The 19,951-nt window shown below is 43.9% G+C and overlaps 1 protein-coding gene across 6 annotated transcripts in view; it reads right to left on the bottom strand.

Moving 5' to 3' along the window:
• Positions 1-19,951, bottom strand: part of LOC123762219 (UDP-glycosyltransferase UGT5) — an 80,613-nt gene that overhangs the window by 17,852 nt on the left and 42,810 nt on the right. For 3 of the 6 annotated variants that reach the window (XM_069323746.1, XM_069323756.1, XM_069323763.1), the window contains exons 2-5: positions 15,752-15,932; positions 14,355-14,609; positions 2,411-2,644; positions 1,511-1,675 (exon numbers count right to left, since the gene is read on the bottom strand). In XM_069323746.1, coding sequence (XP_069179847.1) covers positions 1,511-1,675; positions 2,411-2,644; positions 14,355-14,609; positions 15,752-15,932 — 835 coding nt within the window. Of the gene's footprint in view, positions 1-1,510; positions 1,676-2,410; positions 2,645-14,354; positions 14,610-15,751; positions 15,947-19,951 lie in introns of all 6 variants that reach the window. The other 3 variants (XM_069323754.1, XM_069323761.1, XM_069323748.1) reach the window with 1 other exon arrangement.

Below are 19,951 nucleotides of genomic sequence, written 5' to 3'. Positions count from 1 at the left end.
CCTTATCTCCTCATAGTTTCCCTTCCGGAATGCCGGCCTTTTGTTTTATGGGCTTTTCCTTGAATACCTAACTCCTACTTTTATTTATTTATTTATCTATTTATTTATATTCAAGAAGGTACATTGGGGTTAACAGAGAACATAGAGATTAAGTAGATTTTATTTTCTTGTAAAGTCACTAGCGCACATAGCGTTTCAGGCAAAAAGTATTTCGACCAAGTACTCAAACATCAGTATACTGTGATCACTCATTCCCACAGGGTTTCTTCGCAACCAATTTCCTTTATGTCTGAGTCGCTCAGAGTGAAGACTAGGTCGCGTCTCGCTGGTTCATTGTTTTCTCTCAATCTTGTGGGTCCCCTGACATGCTGACTTCAAAAGTTTCTTGTTGCCTTTTCCAACTGTTTAGCTCTCCATGTTTCCTCACTACCATGTGGTTCCTTGTTCTCCCAGTCTATCCTTCTGTGATTGAAGTCCCTCATGATGAGCAGAAGGGATCGATTTATACAGGCAGCAGCGGCTACTCTCTCAATTATTGTGTTAACTGCCATGTTGTTGCTGACATACTCTTACCTGGATTTTCTGTCATTTGGTGGAGGGTTATATATCACTGCTACTACTACTCTAGGTCCTCCCATCGTCATGGTGCCTGTTAGGAAGTCCCTGATCCCTTCGCAGCCCGAAATAACCATGTGTGTGTGTGTGTGTGTTTCCGTGTGTCAGAGAGAAATATGTTAAGTAGACATCATAGAGAAAAATAAATTGGTTAGCAAGATGGGGTCCAAGAGCTAATAGCTCAATTATGCAAATACAAAATAGTAAATACACGTGACCACTGGGCTCGCACTTGGCTCCAGAAGACCACATACCAATGATAACATTAACTCAAAACACTCTAGAACACCAAATACAATATATTTGTAATATTTCACATTTCGCTTCACATTTGATTAACTTATTTTTTGTTACTAATTGAGATCTCCGTAAGGTTCGTTATTCCCCTTTAACCCGATGACAAATCCCGACGACGAAAAATCACGAACGTATGAGTGAGGAGTGAGAGGACACGATGGACAGTACTACTCACCTGGTGGGGCAGAGGACTGGTGGGTCGACAGTGCATGCCGCCCACCTCCACCTGTGAGGGCAGGACAACTCACCTGAGACAGAGGGCTGGTGGGTCGACAGTGCATGCCGCCCACCTCCACCTGTGAGGGCAGGACAACTCACCTGAGACAGAGGGCTGGTGGGTCGACAGTGCATGCCGCCCACCTCCACCTGTGAGGGCAGGACAACTCACCTGAGGCAGAGGGCTGGTGGGTCGACAGTGCATGCCGCCCACCTCCACCTGTGACGGCAGGACAACTCACCTGAGGCAGAGGGTTGGCGGGTCGACAATGCATGCCGCCCACCTCCACCTGTGACGGCAGGACAACTCACCTGAGGCAGAGGGCTGGCGGGTCGACAATGCATGCCGCCCACCTCCACCTGTGACGGCAGGACAACTCACCTGAGGCAGAGGGTTGGCGGGTCGACAGTGCATGCCGCCCACCTCCACCTGTGACGGCAGGAGAGGCAGCGGCATGCTGATACTAAAGTGGGTGTTGATCAGCGCCAGACTCATGTTCCTCTCCAGGTCCAACAGCGGCGGCAGCTCCGGGAACTGTGCAGAGATCTGAGGAGCAGAAACTGCTTTATACTTTACACAGGTCAGACACTTTTCAAGAAACTGATTAATTTCTATTATGAAAATTATAAAATTTGCTCGAAATTATAATTGAAAAATACAATTAAAATACTAAGTATTTTATTACCAGTATGAGCTACAGAGCAATTTGTGATCATTAGATGAGTTGTATAAGGGTTTTTCCAGGGTTTCCACACCTTACTTCAACTGAGGCTCCTGACTGTAGAATCTTATGAGAATTGGGATCTGCTCACAAATCCCTATAATTGCCCCAATTTGACATAGCTTTGGTTACACAAATACCTAATAACAATATAAAAGTGATATTGTTCATAGCTGGTATTTAAAAGAAGGATTTTGATGCAAGTGGCTTAATCGCTCAGAATCATATTTGTGAAAGGATGAGTTTGAGATTATTCTTGATATTTTTTAGTTCATCATAGAATATTTACGATTTTCTTTGAATTCTGTGGGAAAAACTAAAATTATGGAGGAATGCTCTTCTATTTAAATGGTTAATATTTTTGGATAGTTCAAACTTTTTTTTACAATAAAAGCACTACATAAAAATATCTGCTTTTAATATTTTTTAAATTGCACAAATGGCTGGTACCGGACTAGAGCAAATGAACTCATAAAGCAAAATGTAAACACTTTAGATAATCAGGTAACAAGTGCAATGGGTTATAATCTGGGAAGTTTACTTATCAAGTAAACCCTTACCTCTTTTTGTATTAGGGGCACGACGGCCCAGTTCCGCCAGTAAAGAGACGTTCCTATGTGAATCAGCGTGTTGTGGAAACGATTCCAGGCGCTCATTGGTAACGTATAGTTGGATATGTGGTTGGGAACGTAGGCCGGGTTGAGGACGTTGCCCAGGACGGCACTCTGCCGTGGGTCCATCCCTGGCGTGGCGAGGGTGATGAAGGGGATCTCGTGTACGAAGGGATACGCCACCTGCGGGAGACTGATTTGATGGGTCACTGTGGACTTTACAGGAAGGTAGAGTTTTATGAACATGAATGAAAGAAATGCTTAGACAATAAGAAGTACATTTCACAGAATAAAATCACAAGAAGGTGGTGTTCATTCATAGTTCAGTCAGAAGGTCAGTGAGTGTGCAGTAGTGCGTGTGCTGGTGGAGGGGGGGGGGTCCAGGGCCTGGATTCATAAACAGAAGTATGCAACCACTTACGAAGCCCATACATCTTTCCTAATCATAGCGGTTTTGTTGACATTTGTTAAACAGTTAATGAACTATGAAACTTCGCAATACATGGTTACTATTGTTACACGCACCTATAACATAGCGCTCCGATGCTCTGATTATATTTATAAATATAAACAAATCTGACCGAGAAAAGATACACAGGCATCGTAAGTGACTGCACAAATGCTCTATGAATCCGCAATCCGCAATCCAGATTGCAGGTCCTGCAATCCGGGATGCAAGTTCGACCCATTGTACGGCTTCATTATTTTCATGCAGGCCTTCACATATGACTATCTAGCAACACTTAATAAAATATATAGTTTAAGGTTTGTTTTAAATAGGAATTTATCCTCCACAAATTTATTCATGGTAATAATGAGGATAAAACACAATAAGTTAAGACACTTCCGTTTTAGCCAACTTCGCCAGGAGGAGCAGAGGTTTTCCCATGTTAAACATCTGGATCAGCCTTGGCAGGTGTTGGGGAAGTCTGGTCATAACCACACGTCGTCAAGTGTCCTTCAAGTATTGATACGGTGATCGGTGCTCACGCTATTGGTGAAGTGAGAGGTGGTCTTAGCACTTAGTGGTGTTGTCCAAGTTTGGGTTAATGTCAACTTTGTGCACCACCAAGTTGCCACACACACACCTTCCCTGCACAGCAACAAGTTGTCACACACACCTTCCCTACACAACAACAAGTTGCCACACACACCATCCCTACACAACAACAAGTTGCCACACACCATCCCTACACAGCAACAAGTTGCCACACACCATCCATACACAACAACAAGTTGCCACACACCATCCCTACACAGCAACAAGTTGCCACACACCATCCCTACACAGCAACAAGTTGCCACACACCATCTATACACAGCAACAAGTTGCCACACACACCTTCCCTACACAGCAACAAGTTGCCACACACACCTTCCCTACACAGCAACAAGTTGCCACACACTTTCCCTACACAACAACAAGTTGCCACACACCTTCCCTACACAACAACAAGTTGCCACACACTTTCCCTACACAGCAACAAGTTGCCACACACCATCCCTACACAACAACAAGTTGCCACACATCATCCCTACACAACAACACGTTGCCACACACTTTCCCTACACAACAACTAGTTGCCACACACCATCCCTACACAACAACACGTTGCCACACACCTTCCCTACACAGCAACAAGTTGCCACACACACCATCCCTACACAACAACAAGTTGCCACACAATTTCCCTACACAGCAACAAGTTGCCACACACCTTCCCTACACAACAACAAGTTGCCACACACCATCCCTACACAGCAACAAGTTGCCACACACTTTCCCTACACAACAACAAGTTGCCACACACACCTTCCCTACACAGCAACAAGTTGCCACACACCTTCCCTACACAACAACAAGTTGCCACACACCATCCCTACACAGCAACAAGTTGCCACACACCTTCCCTACACAAACAACAAGTTGCCACACACCATCCCTACACAGCAACAAGTTGCCACACACTTTCCCTACACAACAACAAGTTGCCACACACACCTTCCCTACACAGCAACAAGTTGCCACACACCCAGCTGAGACGCCAGCCGTCACTGCACAATGTAGTGCACTGAATATGTTGAATACTAAAACACCATCCAAAGTACAATACGAGACGAGAAATGTTGCACAGAATGTAGAGGAAGTGGAAAAATTAATTTCAGCACTTGATTTGCAACATGTTGCACAGGCGGATAGGAAGGCACTGAGAGGAGTTTTACGAAAATTCCCGAAACTGTTTGCGACAGAGGATGACCAGATTGGTCTCCTTGATAAGATCGAGCACACCATTCCAACTGGTGACCATTTGCCTGTGTACACAAGACAGTGGAGGTTGCCGGAACAGGCAAAGAACATTATCAGGGAGGAGTGCCGGAAAATGTTGAGACAGGGCGTGATAGAGCCTAGTACGTCACCGTGGCTCTCTCCTGTTGTGCTAGTTCGGAAACCGGACGGTAGTTATCGTTTCTGTGTTGACTACCGGAAGGTGAACGAACTAACTAAGGGTGATGTGTATCCGTTGCCCCGAATACAGGAGATAATAGATCAATTTGGTGCTGCTAAGTATTTCTCAACTCTTGACGCAAAATCGGCGTATTGGGCGATTCCGGTGGCAGAACAGGATAGGGAAAAAACAGCATTCTCGGATGGTAGGCACACTTATCAATTCCGTAGGATGCCGTTTGGTTTGAAGACAGCGCCTTCGTCGTTTCAGAGGGCCATCAACTTTATCCTTAGTCCGGTACTGGGTAGGCATTCTTTAGCGTACCTGGATGATGTTGTGATATATTCCAGGACGTTTGAGGAACACCTGCAGGACTTGACTGAGACTTTGAAGTTGTTAGATCAGGCAGGTTTCAGGCTGAATGTTCAGAAGTGCACCCTGGCGGCTCAGAAATTCAAATTTCTGGGGTTCCAGGTGTGCCCAGACGGTATCCGACCTGACCCAGATTCTTGCCGCGCCATTGCTGACATGCCTACTCCAAGGACAGCAAAGGACGTGCGTAGGTTTTTGGGGGCGGCCGGATATTTTCGTCGTCATATTGAAGGTTTCGCTGGCATTTCAGCACCCCTGACTGATCTGACAAAGAAAAATGCGAAGTTTGTGTGGAAATCAGAACATGACGAGGCCTATCGCAAACTGAAAGACCAACTAATCACGACACCGGTATTGGCTATTCCTGATTTTGAGAAAGAGTGGGAAGTGCACACTGACGCCAGCGGTATTGCTATTGGCGGGTGCTTAATTCAGCGAGACGCAGATAATTTACCCCATCCAGTAGCCTATTTCAGTAGGAAGGTCAAAGGACCTGAAGTTCGTTATTCAGCTACGGATCGGGAGGCACTGGCAGTAGTAGAATCAGTTAGGTATTTCGAGCCTTACCTATTTCAGCGGCATTTTGTAATCTACACAGACCATCGAGCGTTAACACATATATTTAAAAAGCGAACGAAATGCCCACGAATGTCACGCTGGTCTCACGAACTTTCGGCCCACTCATTCCAGATCTTGTACAAGCCTGGTCCAGCACATGTTGTGCCAGATACGCTAAGTAGAAATATAGCGGCAGTTCAAATTAATGAAAACATTGAAACCATTCCATCAGATAAAATGAGAGAATACCAGATGAACGAGCCTAGATGGAAAGAGATTATTGAGTATTTAGAGGGAGGAAAATACCCCAAAAAGAAAAAGAATTTACCTATTCATGATTTTGAGATGAAACAGGGCGTCCTGTATTATGTTAATAGCCAGAATGATAGGGCAGTATTTCAGCTAGTTATTCCGGACGCGTTGCGGTCATCAGCGTTAAAGCTTGCGCATGCTTCAAAAATTGCAGGGCATCCGGGGATCTTTAAAACGCACTTAAAAGCAAAGTCTCTATTTTATTTTCCAGGATTACTTTCTGAGGTAATCAATTTCGTGAAGTCGTGCCCTCGTTGCCAGAGGAGGAAAGGTACCCTTAAGGTACAAGCCCCACTTCAGGAATTTCCTGAAATTCGTGAACCGTTAGATCGTGTGGGGGCCGATCTGATTGATTTACACCACAGTCATGCGGGTAACAGATACGTGTTGGTGCTAGTTGACCATCTGTCTAGATACACTACACTAGTTGCATTACCTCAGAAGGATTCTCGTACGGTTGCAGATGCGTTCTTGCGTAGGTTCGTTACTGTATTCGGACCTCCTAAAGTTTTAGTCTCTGACCGGGGTCAAGAATTCAATGGGAATATATTTAGAGAAGTTTGTAAGATTTTAGAGACAACTTCGGCTTTTACAACGGCCTACCACCCACAAGCAAACGGAATGACGGAACGGACTAATCGTTCAGTCAAGGATATGCTTGCAATCCTTGCTGAACATGATGCAAACACCTGGGATGAACACCTACCCTATGTTCAGTTCGCCTTGAATACTGCCATCCACCAATCAATTAACACCCAACCACTTCATTTGTTTACTGGTAATTCATGCAATTTCCCGTCAGGTCTGCTTAACAGACATAATGTTGCATACGGGGAGGACTATCCTTCAGAGGTCCTTGGAAAAATGAGAAATGCATGGAATATTGCAGCTGAAGCGTCCAAGAAGGCACGGACTCGGTATGCTCATTTTTATGACAAGAAAGTGCGCCCTCTTGAGTTGAAGGAAGGAAGCCTCGTATTGAGAGTGAATGAGGCTGCGCCCGCCAATCAGAGCAGGAAACTAGCTCCGAGGTGGCGAGGACCCTATAGAGTAATTAAAAGGGCGGGGCCGGTTAATCTTGTTATAAAAGGAGTGTTCGAGGACCAGGTGGAAAGGACAATTCACGTGAATAAATTGAAACATTATCATGCTAGAGAGGAATTAGAACTGCCTTCAGCGGGTCTAGTTCCTGACTCAGCAGTGCTGACTCATGGCTTCACCGACGAGTCAGAAGATGAGGATGACCCTCTGTCATCGCTCATCAGTAGTCAGGTGCAGTCTCGCCACCCTATGGTGACGAGATCTCGCGCTATACAGTAAAGTAACTTCCCTAGTTAGTATAATTTAGTATTCATTAGATTTTCCTGTAAAGGCAATGAGATGTACTATGTCTATACTTGACTCAGGTAGCAACTTTTACCGTGCTCTGGGGTTCCACCTCCACCAAACCCAGAGTATATCTATGCTTCCGCTGTGTTGTGTCTGTCTGTTCCCAGGTCTGATTGGTACACCGACCCAGTTGTTCCAGCCACACGTGAACCCTTGTCTGTAAAGACCGAGGGGGGAGGCACGTTACACAAAGCCCTCCCCCCACCAGACCCAGTAACCCATACATCAGTTACTTTGGGGATGAGTGACTGTCCAAGAGTCACCCGGCCGACGCCTCACGTCACTAACGAGGTTGTCAGGGCCAGCGAGCTGTCCACATTATAGCAGTCACCGGAGGTGCCATACAACGCCGGGGTAGCTGTCTCGAGATCACCACTACCCACCTGCTGCGTCATCAAGACTGCAGCCATTCCAGCAGTGTTGGAGGAGAGGTCAAGAAATGGAAAGCACGTAGCAGTACTCAAGAATTTCGCCGGAAGATTAATGATTACGTCATCTGAAGTAACAAGAAAGCAGAAGTAAGGCGGTCACAGGTGGAAGGCACGGTTTCCCTACAGAGTACCGGGACTCGCCAATAGAAGGTCGCAAAATTGTCTCCTTTGGCCTAAAGTCGGCGGTACGAGGGTATACACAGTTGGTGTTTACGGCCTAGTAACCTGGTGACATCAAGAAACGCCTGAGATGACGTGAGCAATGATGGAAGACGAGATTCACCTGTTCTGCAAACAAGCAACCCGCCTCTACGACCTTCTGACACCACTCCTGCTAAGAGACACCGTTGGTACATCCAGTTCTGCTCTGCTGTGGTCATCTGCGACGACAAGTTTAACATCAAGACTGCCGTGTGAACTGTGATTGATACGAAGGCGTGTGGACTGTCGAGAGCAAGATTAATGGCCGAAGTAACAGTATTCTACAGCTGTCACTTGGCACTCCGCTCTACTACACTCTGTCGTCATTCAGGAGTACCGGATGGGAGTATAAGAGGACCAGGTATTGATGTCTACACATGAAGAAGCAAGATCGACACCGTCATCGTCAGCGACTACATTCAGCATCCAGCAGCATCGATTTTTTTTTCTCGATTACTCAATATGAACAATTGATACAAACAACAAAGTTGGCTCTGAACATCTGTGTAAAGAACATCTGGACACTTGTTTAAATGTTGAAAAACAGATTTAGAATCAATACTTTTTAAATGTTGAAAAACAGATTTAAAATAATTCTGGTATAATATATGAAAATTTAACTATAAATTGGTCAGTAATCAAAATCGAAGCCCCTGTGTAATTGTCTCAGCCCAGAACAAACGGTTATGGAAAATTATGTTGTGCTATTTTTTTCAGAATGTTTGAACACAGGAGAGGCGGACCAATATAAACATTGACACTTCTAGTGAGTGAGAACACTTGGCTGTACAGTCAGCTGAAACCTGTGATATAGTATAGGATTTTTTTTTATATTTTTTAGATATATGTAATAAACGTTAGGTGTGTTCCTTAACATGTCAAGGTTGACATTGATGGGGAGTGGTCAGTACACGGATGTGAACTTGATAGTTCCGTAGTACGCTCCCGGATGACTGAAAGTTCAGTCTGAAGTTATAACTTTAATGTTTATTTTGAGCACGGTGTGGCCGGCTCTAGAGGACACATGGACTTGGCTAGTGAAGAGCCAAGAGAGTTTAATAGCTAGTTTTTGATGGTAGAGTAGGGACATGTTATTTAGCTATGTCAGTAAGGATAGGATGTATGTTTCCTGATATTAGAGGATTGCTGTCAGTTGACAGCTGAGAAATTTATGAAATATGAACATGTTCATTATGATGTTGGACTATTATTTGTCAAATTTTATTAGTTAGGTTAGCTTTTGTTTGTGGCATGAGTTGAATTGTGGGTTTGGATACTAAACCTCGTGAATTTTAACAAATTAACAAGGTTTACTAAGTGCTTGTGCGGGGGGGTTGTAACAAACTAGGCTGTTGTAAGAATTATCCAGAGTGGTTTATCGACAAAAGAGAATGGGAAGCTGAGCCGCATGGTGACCTGACCCCCAGGGGAATTCGCGGTGGAAATAACCAACGCTTTGTTCATAGCTGCGTATAATAAATCATCCTATAGTATTCAGTAATTTAGAGAAATTAGCCTTTATTCATTTTGCATTAAAATTGTATTGTATAATAGTACTGGATACAATATCAAGAGTATTCTAATTATTGAGTTTAAGTCACCATCAGTGACGTCACGAATCAGATCTAACTTTTAAAGCGGAGTGACCGGCGGTCATAGGTCATCAGGGGTTGACAGGTCTACTATTTCTCAAAGTTTTAATAACCATTTTTGTGATCGGGAACAGCTCTGCCGTTAGATGTTTGTAATTTAATTCAGTAAAATAATTCAACCAGTCTGGATCAATTAAGTACAACAGAGGTTAATTGTTATAACTTAAACCTTGCTAGTAACTGGGTAGGACTTTGACTGACTAGGCGGAAGGATACAATACTCTGTCTGGGGTAGACCAGACAAGGAGGAGGGCAGTGTGGTCACGGAAGCAGCTAGGAGAGGTCAAACATCTTACCTCTCCCCTAGACCAGCCACGACATCTAGCTGGTCGCCCAAGGTATAGTTGCTATTGTTAATTATAGAAATAGTCTTCTCATTTGCCACTCAGGTCAAGTAGGGAGTGTTAAAGTAATAGGGAGTGAACATATTTAGATTTTGTTTTAGTTTTCTTTTAATAAATTAAATTTGTTATTAATTTGCATTTTATTGTTTCCATGTGTTTTATGTGTATACTTGTCCTGGTCACGTGGTCCACACGAGGCAGAGTTGCATTGTGCGCCGATTCTAACATCGAATCGGAATTATCATTACCGTGTAATTTATTCCACACTCAAGGTCATCGTTTATAGTGGGGATCAAGCCCCTAGGTTGATTTATTAGCGTGATCGATCCAGACCTCGATCATTGCTCTTGTATTACTGGTCTGGTGGTGGCAGCAGAGGTGACTCTAGGGTTTTGTTCAGAGCTTAGGTCACGTCATACTGGGTGTAGAATCCTAAGTCGGTCAATCGTCTTAGGACCACGTGGCGTGGAGTTGGCTTTGGTAAAAGTTTTGGAGTCCCTGGGTTTAGAGAATAAAAAGTAAGAATACGGGTAGAGGGAGTAGAAGGAAGTAAAGAGAGAGGAACCCAAACCCATGTTACACCTACAAAACAACAAGTTGCCACACACTTTCCCTACACAGCAACAAGTTGCCACACACCTTCCCTACACAGCAACAAGTTGCCACACACACCATCCCTACACAGCAACAAGTTGCCACACACTTTCCCTACACAGCAACAAGTTGCCACACACACCATCCCTACACAGCAACAAGTTGCCACACATCTTCCCTACACAGCAACAAGTTGCCACACACACCATCCCTACACAGCAACAAGTTGCCACACACCTTCCCTACACAACAACAAGTTGCCACACACTTTCCCTACACAGCAACAAGTTGCCACACATCTTCCCTACACAGCAACAAGTTGCCACACACACCATCCCTACACAGCAACAAGTTGCCACACACACCATCCCTACACTACAACAAGTTGCCACACACCTTCCCTACACAGCAAAAAGTTGCCACACACTTTCCCTACACAGCAACAAGTTGCCACACACTTTCCCTACACAACAACAAGTTGCCACACACTTTCCCTACACAGCAACAAGTTGCCACACACTTTCCCTACACAGCAACAAGTTGCCACACACTTTCCCTACACAGCAACAAGTTGCCACACACCTTCCCTACACAACAACAAGTTGCCACACACCATCCCTACACAACAACAAGTTGCCACACACCTTCCCTACACAGCAACAAGTTGCCACACACCATCCCTACACAGCAACAAGTTGCCACACACCATCCCTACACAACAACAAGTTGCCACACACACCATCCCTACACAGCAACAAATTGCCACACATCTTCCCTACACAACAACAAGTTGCCACACACCATCCCTACACAGCAACAAGTTGCCACGCACCTTCCCTACACAGCAACAAGTTGCCACACACCATCCCTACACAGCAACAAGTTGCCACACACCATCCCTACACAACAACAAGTTGCCACACACCATCCCTACACAGCAACAAGTTGCCACACACCATCCCTACACAGCAAAAAGTTGCCATATACACCATCCCTACACAGCAACAAGTTGCCACACACCATCCCTACACAACAAGAAGTTGCCACACACCATCCCTTCACAGCAACAAGTTGCCACACACCATCCCTACACAGCAACAAGTTGCCACACACCATCCCTACACAGCAACAAGTTGCCACACACCATCCCTACACAGCAACAAGTTGCCACACACCTTCCCTACACAGCAACAAGTTGCCACACACCTTCCCTACACAACAACAAGTTGCCATACACACCTTCCCTACACAGCAACAAGTTGCCACACACCATCCCTACACAGCAACAAGTTGCCACACACACCATCCCTACACAGCAACAAGTTGCCACACACCATCCCTACACAACAAGAAGTTGCCACACACCTTCCCTACACAGCAACAAGTTGCCACACACACCATCCCTACACAACAACAAGTTGCCACACACCTTCCCTACACAACAACAAGTTGCCACACACCATCCCTACACAGCAACTAGTTGCCACACACCTTCCCTACACAGCAACAAGTTGCCACACACCATCCCTACACAACAACAAGTTGCCACACACCTTCCCTACACAACAACAAGTTGCCACACACCATCCCTACACAACAAGAAGTTGCCACACACCTTCCCTACACAACAACAAGTTGCCACACACCATCCCTACACAACAAGAAGTTGCCACACACCTTCCCTACACAGCAACAAGTTGCCACACACACCATCCCTACACAACAAGAAGTTGCCACACACCTTCCCTACACAGCAACAAGTTGCCACACACACCATCCCTACACAGCAACAAGTTGCCACACACACCATCCCTACACAACAACAAGTTGCCACACACCATCCCTACACAGCAACAAGTTGCCACACACACCATCCCTACACAACAACAAGTTGCCACACACCTTCCCTACACAACAACAAGTTGCCACACACCATCCCTACAAAACAACACGTTGCCACACACCATCCCTACACAACAACACGTTGCCACACACCATCCCTACACAACAACACGTTGCCACACACCTTCCCTATACAACAAGAAGTTGCCACACACCTTCCCTACACAGCAACAAGTTGCCACACACCTTCCCTACACAACAACAAGTTGCCACACACCTTCCCTACACAACGACAAGTTGCCACACACCTTCCCTACACAACGACAAGTTGCCACACACCTTCCCTACACAACGACACGTTGCCACACACCTTCCCTATACAACAACACGTTGCCACACACCATCCCTACACAACAACACGTTGCCACACACCTTCCCTACACAACAACACGTTGCCACACACCATCCCTACACAACAACACGTTGCCACACACCTTCCCTACACAACAACACGTTGCCACACACCTTCCCTACACAGCAACAAGTTGCCACACACCATCCCTACACAACAAGAAGTTGTCACACACCATCCCTACACAACAACAAGTTGCCACACACCATCCCTACACAGCAACAAGTTGCCACACACCATCCCTACACAGCAACAAGTTGTCACACACCATCCCTACACAGCAACAAGTTGTCACACACCATCCCTACACAACAACAAGTTGCCACACACCATCCCTACACAGCAACAAGTTGCCACACACCTTCCCTACACAGCAACAAGTTGCCACACACCATCCCTACACGACAAGTTGCCACACACCTTCCCTACACAGCAACAAGTTGCCACACACTAACTCAGCACACTTTCTGGTAAATTCGTTGCACATTTAGTATATAATAATTATGTGTATATTAAAGAAGATTTAAAAAAAAAAGCTTCAAATAATCCAACAGAATTTAACCTATTTAACCGATGCTAACCTTCTCAACCTAACCTAACTTAACCTAGGCAGTGTACTGTAACGATCATGTGGGGGTTTTGTACAGCGTTTGGGAATCCTATATGAATATAAAATATTCGGTACATATTTTAACTATATTTTATTGAATTCTACAATAATTATTATTTAACAAATGCGACGATTTTCCAAATAAAGCAAGAACTGCCCAAACCGGTCAGTGATGTTGTTCACACTTGGTGCTGATTTTCAGTCAATGTTGTTGGCCAGTCATTTCAGTCAATGTTGTTACCCAGTCTTTTCAGTCTATAATAATCAATTTTCAAACAAAAGGAAACGAGTCACTAATGTTGTCTTTCTATCGAGACTTTTCCTATGTTCACCGACACACGGGAGACAACCTCCACTCACACAGTAATAATCATGTCTCCTGGTGGAAACGAATTAACTGTCATCAAGACTTATTGAAATTTATCACCAGATCTGCAGAGGAGCAGATCTGATAGCTTTAGTGACACACCGACCTAACAGAGCTGAAGTGCACCCGGACTCTTGTCCTGTGCACTCCCAGAGAGAGTACCAAGGGCAGCGACTCTCGATATGGGGGACCTCCCATGGCAGTGACTTCAGTTTCCTTGCATACCAGTAGCATGTGTGTAGTGCCTGTATAGTGAATGCTGCATTTAGTATGCAAACTTTGTTCTTGATTTCACTGTTTCGCCCAAGACACCATAGTCACACATCACCCATATACTTCAAGACTAGCACAAGAGCACTTACCTCGTTGAACATATGGTTTACAATTATTAGATCGAACTCCTTTCTCTTGTCATAAAGTTCTTTCACCACTGGGACTTTGTACAATTCCCTGGCGATGGGTGGCAGAGAGTCCAAGAAGAGCTGAAAGCCACCAGTTGGGTCCTTCCGGGAGTCGAACATGTTAATGTTGTCCTCCCTGAAGTGTGTGAGGCCGTGGGGAACCTCGTGGATGTTGGGATGTTTGGTCGACTTCGGGTGATTGGTCAACATCACAATCTGACCAAAGGATATGGGATTTGAGTTAAGGTCGTGTGAACTTGGTTAAAGTAGTGGTAACTTAAACTCAGTGGCAACTTAATCCCAATTGTCGAGATAACTCGACAATTGGGATTATCCTTTCGTAAGAGATAACTTAATCAAGTCCATTTATCTATCTAAATAGATATATAGACTGCATTTAAAAACGATCTAAATACGGTTTTGAATTTGTAAAAAAATTGGCAACGATCTAAATAGAGTTTTAATAGGATCAATTGATTGGGAGCTGCAGTTTAATAGTGACAAATGTAAGGTTTTGAGGGTTGGCAATGAGAGTTACAAGATATGAGCTAGATAGTATTGAGATTGCGAAGTCGGATAACGAAAGGGATCTGGGAGTTATGATTAGTAAGAATTTAAAGTAAAAAAATCAATACGTAAATGTTCGTAATGAGGCAAATAAGACACTGGAGGTTATTACTCGAAGCGATAGTAATAAAACACCTGGTGTTGTTCTTCAGCTGTATCTTGTTCTTATTAAGCCCCATTTAAATTATGCAGTTCAGTTTTGGTCGCCACACTACAGAATGGATATAAATTCACTAGAACGTGTCCAGCGTAGGATGACAAAGTTAATCCCCCAAATTAGAAACCTGTCATATGAAGAAAGATTGACGAAGCCTAAACTACATTCTCTAGAATGGCGAAGAATTAGGAGTGACATGATAGAGGTGTACAAGTGGGGATGAATGGGTATAACAAAGGGGGATTATTAATTGGGTGTTAAAAGTATTAACACAAAATTGAACACAAAACAATAAGTATAAACTGGATAAGTTTAGATTTAGGAAAGACCTGGGTAAATACTGGTTCAGTAAAAGGGTAGTTGATTTGTGGAACCAATTACCACATAATAAAATAGAGGTAAGATCTCTTGATTTTTTCAAGTGTAGGTTGGACATGTATATGAATGAATTTGGGTGAATATAAATAGGAGCTGCCTCGTATGGGCCAATAGGCCTTCTGCAGTTACCATGATTCTTATAAACTTATATTCTGAGTATAAACAACATTCATCCAAAGTATTGTTGTAAAATAAGTATTGACCTTTATTTGTGGGCTCATTCAAGTTAACAAGAATCAAAACATTGAAACCTTACTTTGTGTCCACGTATAGCCAGAGCCTCAGCGAGAGGCATGAAGACGTTCCTGTGGCTCTTGGAGGAGACGGGGAGGAGCATGAGGATCTTGTAGGACCTCTCAGGGGGCGCCAACTCCCCCGCGACGATCCCCGCCACAGCCGCCACCAACACACACAGCGGCGCCAACTTCATCTCTGAACTGCGACAGTTAACCTGATTACACATAAAAATATATTTGTGTTTTGCCATTAAAATATATTCGTATGTGAGGTTACATTAATAAATATTTTATACCCTTCTAAAGACTATTATATATGATTATTTTCGTATCAATAAGTCAGCAAAGTATTTAAAAGTCGGATTAATGATTGTAGTGATAACTCTGATAACAACAGCTGAACTTCTTGTTTGATTATTGTCAGGCTCTCTGAAGGAGATGTTTGGCTTGCCAGTATATTTGCATAGTTGGGCAGGCAATCCCCAAGTGGGTATGTCAAGACATAGACGACATGCCTTAGAAATCAAATGTCATCTATGTCTTAACGAGTCCACTTTGGGACTGTCAGTTCCAACGATTTCAGTATATTGTGAAGACAGTTATTCCGTTTTCCCTATATACTGTATGTATATAGAATATGTCAGATGCAGATCTTTCAATGCATAAACAACGAAGCTCACTCGAAGAAGACATAATCTCCACACACAATCAGATCATCACCAGAGATATCTTGTCCTCTGTATTTATATTTATGACACTAATATTTATGAGACCGAAAATAATCGACAGATACAACGACAATATAAGAATAGATATTGACGAAGGACTCATATAAAACAATCTCAACCCACTATTAAGAGCCAACTCGCACTCGTATATTCTACCTTCCTCAACGCCAAGACATCATATTCAGAACACGCTGCCCAGGTCAACATAAGAATTAAGGTAATACAGAAGACCTACTGGTCAGTGCCAAGGACTATCTTCAAAACCGAAAAACTAGTAGACGGTCCCACTTATGCTTACATTGCCGCACTGGAAAAGGATCATCCGGGATCAGATCTTAGAGCCAAGCCTGACATTTGAGGCAGATATAACATATCCACAGCTAATCCAGATATAATTACAAACCTCAGGAATACAGAAGACCTAGTTGAACTGAAACCAGAGGAAAAATCACCAAAATGATAGTACAACATTTCCCAGTATAAGTTCATGCAAACAGACTCTTAGAATGCCCAAATGTCACAACGTCGGAAAGATATAAGCACAACAATGTAGAAACAAGACAGGTCCTCGTAACAATAAAAGGACCTCGCATCGACTCTCTGAATGTTGAAATCTATGGTCAATTCAGTCTAAGGCAGCACAATCCAGAACTCATGCGCTGTTACAGATGTCAGCGCTTTGGCCACCATAAAGATGGCTGCAGAGGCCCAAAACGATGTGGAGTATGCAGCGAACTCCACAACACCGACATATGCAAGAATCTGCATAAAGAAGGTAAACAAACAAAAGCAAAATGTCCAAACTGCGGGGATACACATCACGCCTGGAACAAACGATGTCCAGAAAGGGTAAAAAGAATACTGGCTTTCGGATCAACCCAGCAACCCAAAGTCACAACTTCTAGACCCCAATCGACCAGACCCTCGGTAAAAAGCCAGTGGTACACTCCCCGGCAAGTCCGAATAAATGAAGATCGGCAACAATCTAACGCTCCAAATCCTTCTAGTCTGAGCAAGAACAGGGCCTCCAATAACTGGAGGAAACAAAGAGGCACTACTCCACAAGGCAACAGCAACAGAATAGATCAGGGCAGCAAAACGAATATACCTGCTATTGCCTCCAAGACCTCCCAAGCAGAAATGATGATCCCTACATCATCAAATGCCCCAGTAGCTGGATGTAGCAAAGACGCTTCAACCCAACCAGGAGTCTCCTCACCCACCAAGAAAAAAGTCTCCACTCTCCACTCCAGCCAAGAAGACACAAGCCGTCGGTAAAATCAGCACTGTAGAAACTACCATGGACTCAATGATTCCACTGTAACGGAATAATGGACAATCTCAAAATTATACAATAAAATATTCAAGGATTCAAAAACAAGGCACAAACACTCAGAGCAGTGCTTCTCAAGGACAACTTTGGTATTGTTCTACTTCAAGAAACACTCACCAGGACTGAAAGAAATATCAATATCCCCAGATATCAAGGTTTCCACTGCCCTATGGCACAAAGGTGGCACCAGAGGCATTTCAATTCTAGAAAGAAATCATATCAATGCCACGGCAATCCCAAACCTGCCAAACTGTGGCGAGAACGTCGAAATTATGGAAGTTAATCTCACTATGAGGAACTTAATGCTGTCCATCTTCAATGTATACAAGAGCCATAGAGAACACGACATGGATCTCTCAGCAATCTTTGAAATAGTAGTCACTACACCTACTCTCATCTCTGACGACTTCAACGCTCATAGTGAATTACTACTTGATTCACCAAGAACCGACGACAACGGAAGACATATTGAACACCTTTTGGATGAAGTGCCGGAAACCAGTCTGCTTAATTCGACGGAACCAACCAACACTGGTGAGGGAAAGCTGGATCTCACGTTTGTTTCCACCAGTATTTATGAGTTATGTCCTTGGTCAGTTGATCATGTTCTGACCAGTGACCACTTTGCTACAAGGACAGTAATTAATATAGCACTACCTCAGAGACCTCCAGCTCCCGAGCCCGGATGGGACTTTATCAAAGTAGATTGGACGATATTTCAGGAATCTCACAAAACTTGGCACCAAAACTACAACACCGAAGAAATGGAAAAAGATTTAGTAAATCCAATACATAGAGCAGCAAATCACGCCATCCCCAAGAAGGAAACATTACTCAACAACATAAGGACCATTAATATTACTGTGATAGGATCAAAGAACTTTATAACATACTAAATTGTTCACGAAAGAATTTCAGAAGAGATAGAACCGACGCTAATCCAAGACTTCTTAGAGCTGTCCGAGATCATGTGCGCGAAGAAATAGCAAACATCAGAGAAGAAAAAGGGCTCGAGTGGTGTGCCAAGTTAAATCAGCATACATCCTTGGGCGACATCTGGAGGCAGATCAACAAGGCCAAAGGAAATCGCCTCCTGCTCCGCTACATCATGTTCATCCAGAGCAAGAAGCAGAAAGATTAGCAAATGTATTTGCTTCAAGAGCCATTTCCACTCAATTTCTTCAAGCAACTCTGACTCACCAACAAAGACTTCAAGCAGCAAGATGGAACAAAATGGACGATGCTTTAGCCTTACCTAACGAACTAAAAGAACCTTTCAGTCTGGAAAAAAATCAGAAGAGCTATAAAGAAAACTAAAAACATAGCTCCAGGTGAACTCGACCTCTCCAGGTGAGGATAAAATCACTTACAATATGCTGGCCAAGCTAGGAGAAAAGGGTGAAGAAGCCTTCTTGAATCTCATCAACAGAGTATGGGTGACAAGAACTCGACTACTCTCTTGGAATAGTGCAATTGTAGTTCCCATTCCAAAACCCAAAGACCCTGGAAATCCAAGGCCCATAACATTAACAAGCTGTCTGGCAAAAACTGCTGAAAGAATGGCTTTTAATCGAATTTACTGGAAAGCCAATCCACTGTACCAAAATATGTTTGCTTACAAAAAAGGAGTTGGAACCACAGAATGCCTTACCTTCCTCATAGATCAAATAAAAAAGAAACCAGGAATCATTATTTTTCTGGACCTAGAAAAAGCCTTCAAGCTAGACCATCCCCTTATCCCCACCGTGGGTTCGAATCCCAGGCGTTAAGACCTACCCTAGGTAAATAACCAATGCTCCAGCTACATTGTGCTGCCCGGTGGATGAAGAAATCAAAGGACACCCTTTTGCCTTTGGCAAAAGGAAGCCATCTTAACCGAAAAACTAAGGTCAAATTGTAAGGAAAAACCTCCTCCTCAAAGAGGCCGGAAAATGGTACTCCGCAGGGAGGAATACTAAGCCCCTTCCTCTTCAACTGAGTCATGGAACAGTTCATGAAGCTCAAGTTACCAAAAGCCAAACTGCTTAAACATGCAGAAGACATTGTGGTCATCATCAATGATGATGACCACAGTAGCAGCATAGTCACTCATTGACTACGTTGCTCCTGCTCTTACATACCTCAATGATAACCAATGGGAGAAACTGGAAGTGTCTCAA

This window comes from Procambarus clarkii, chromosome 2 (assembly GCF_040958095.1).
Source record: "Procambarus clarkii isolate CNS0578487 chromosome 2, FALCON_Pclarkii_2.0, whole genome shotgun sequence".
Lineage (NCBI taxonomy): Eukaryota > Metazoa > Arthropoda > Malacostraca > Decapoda > Cambaridae > Procambarus > Procambarus clarkii.
Note: the sequence above shows the minus strand (reverse complement) of the source record. Positions and strands in the feature narration are given on the sequence as shown.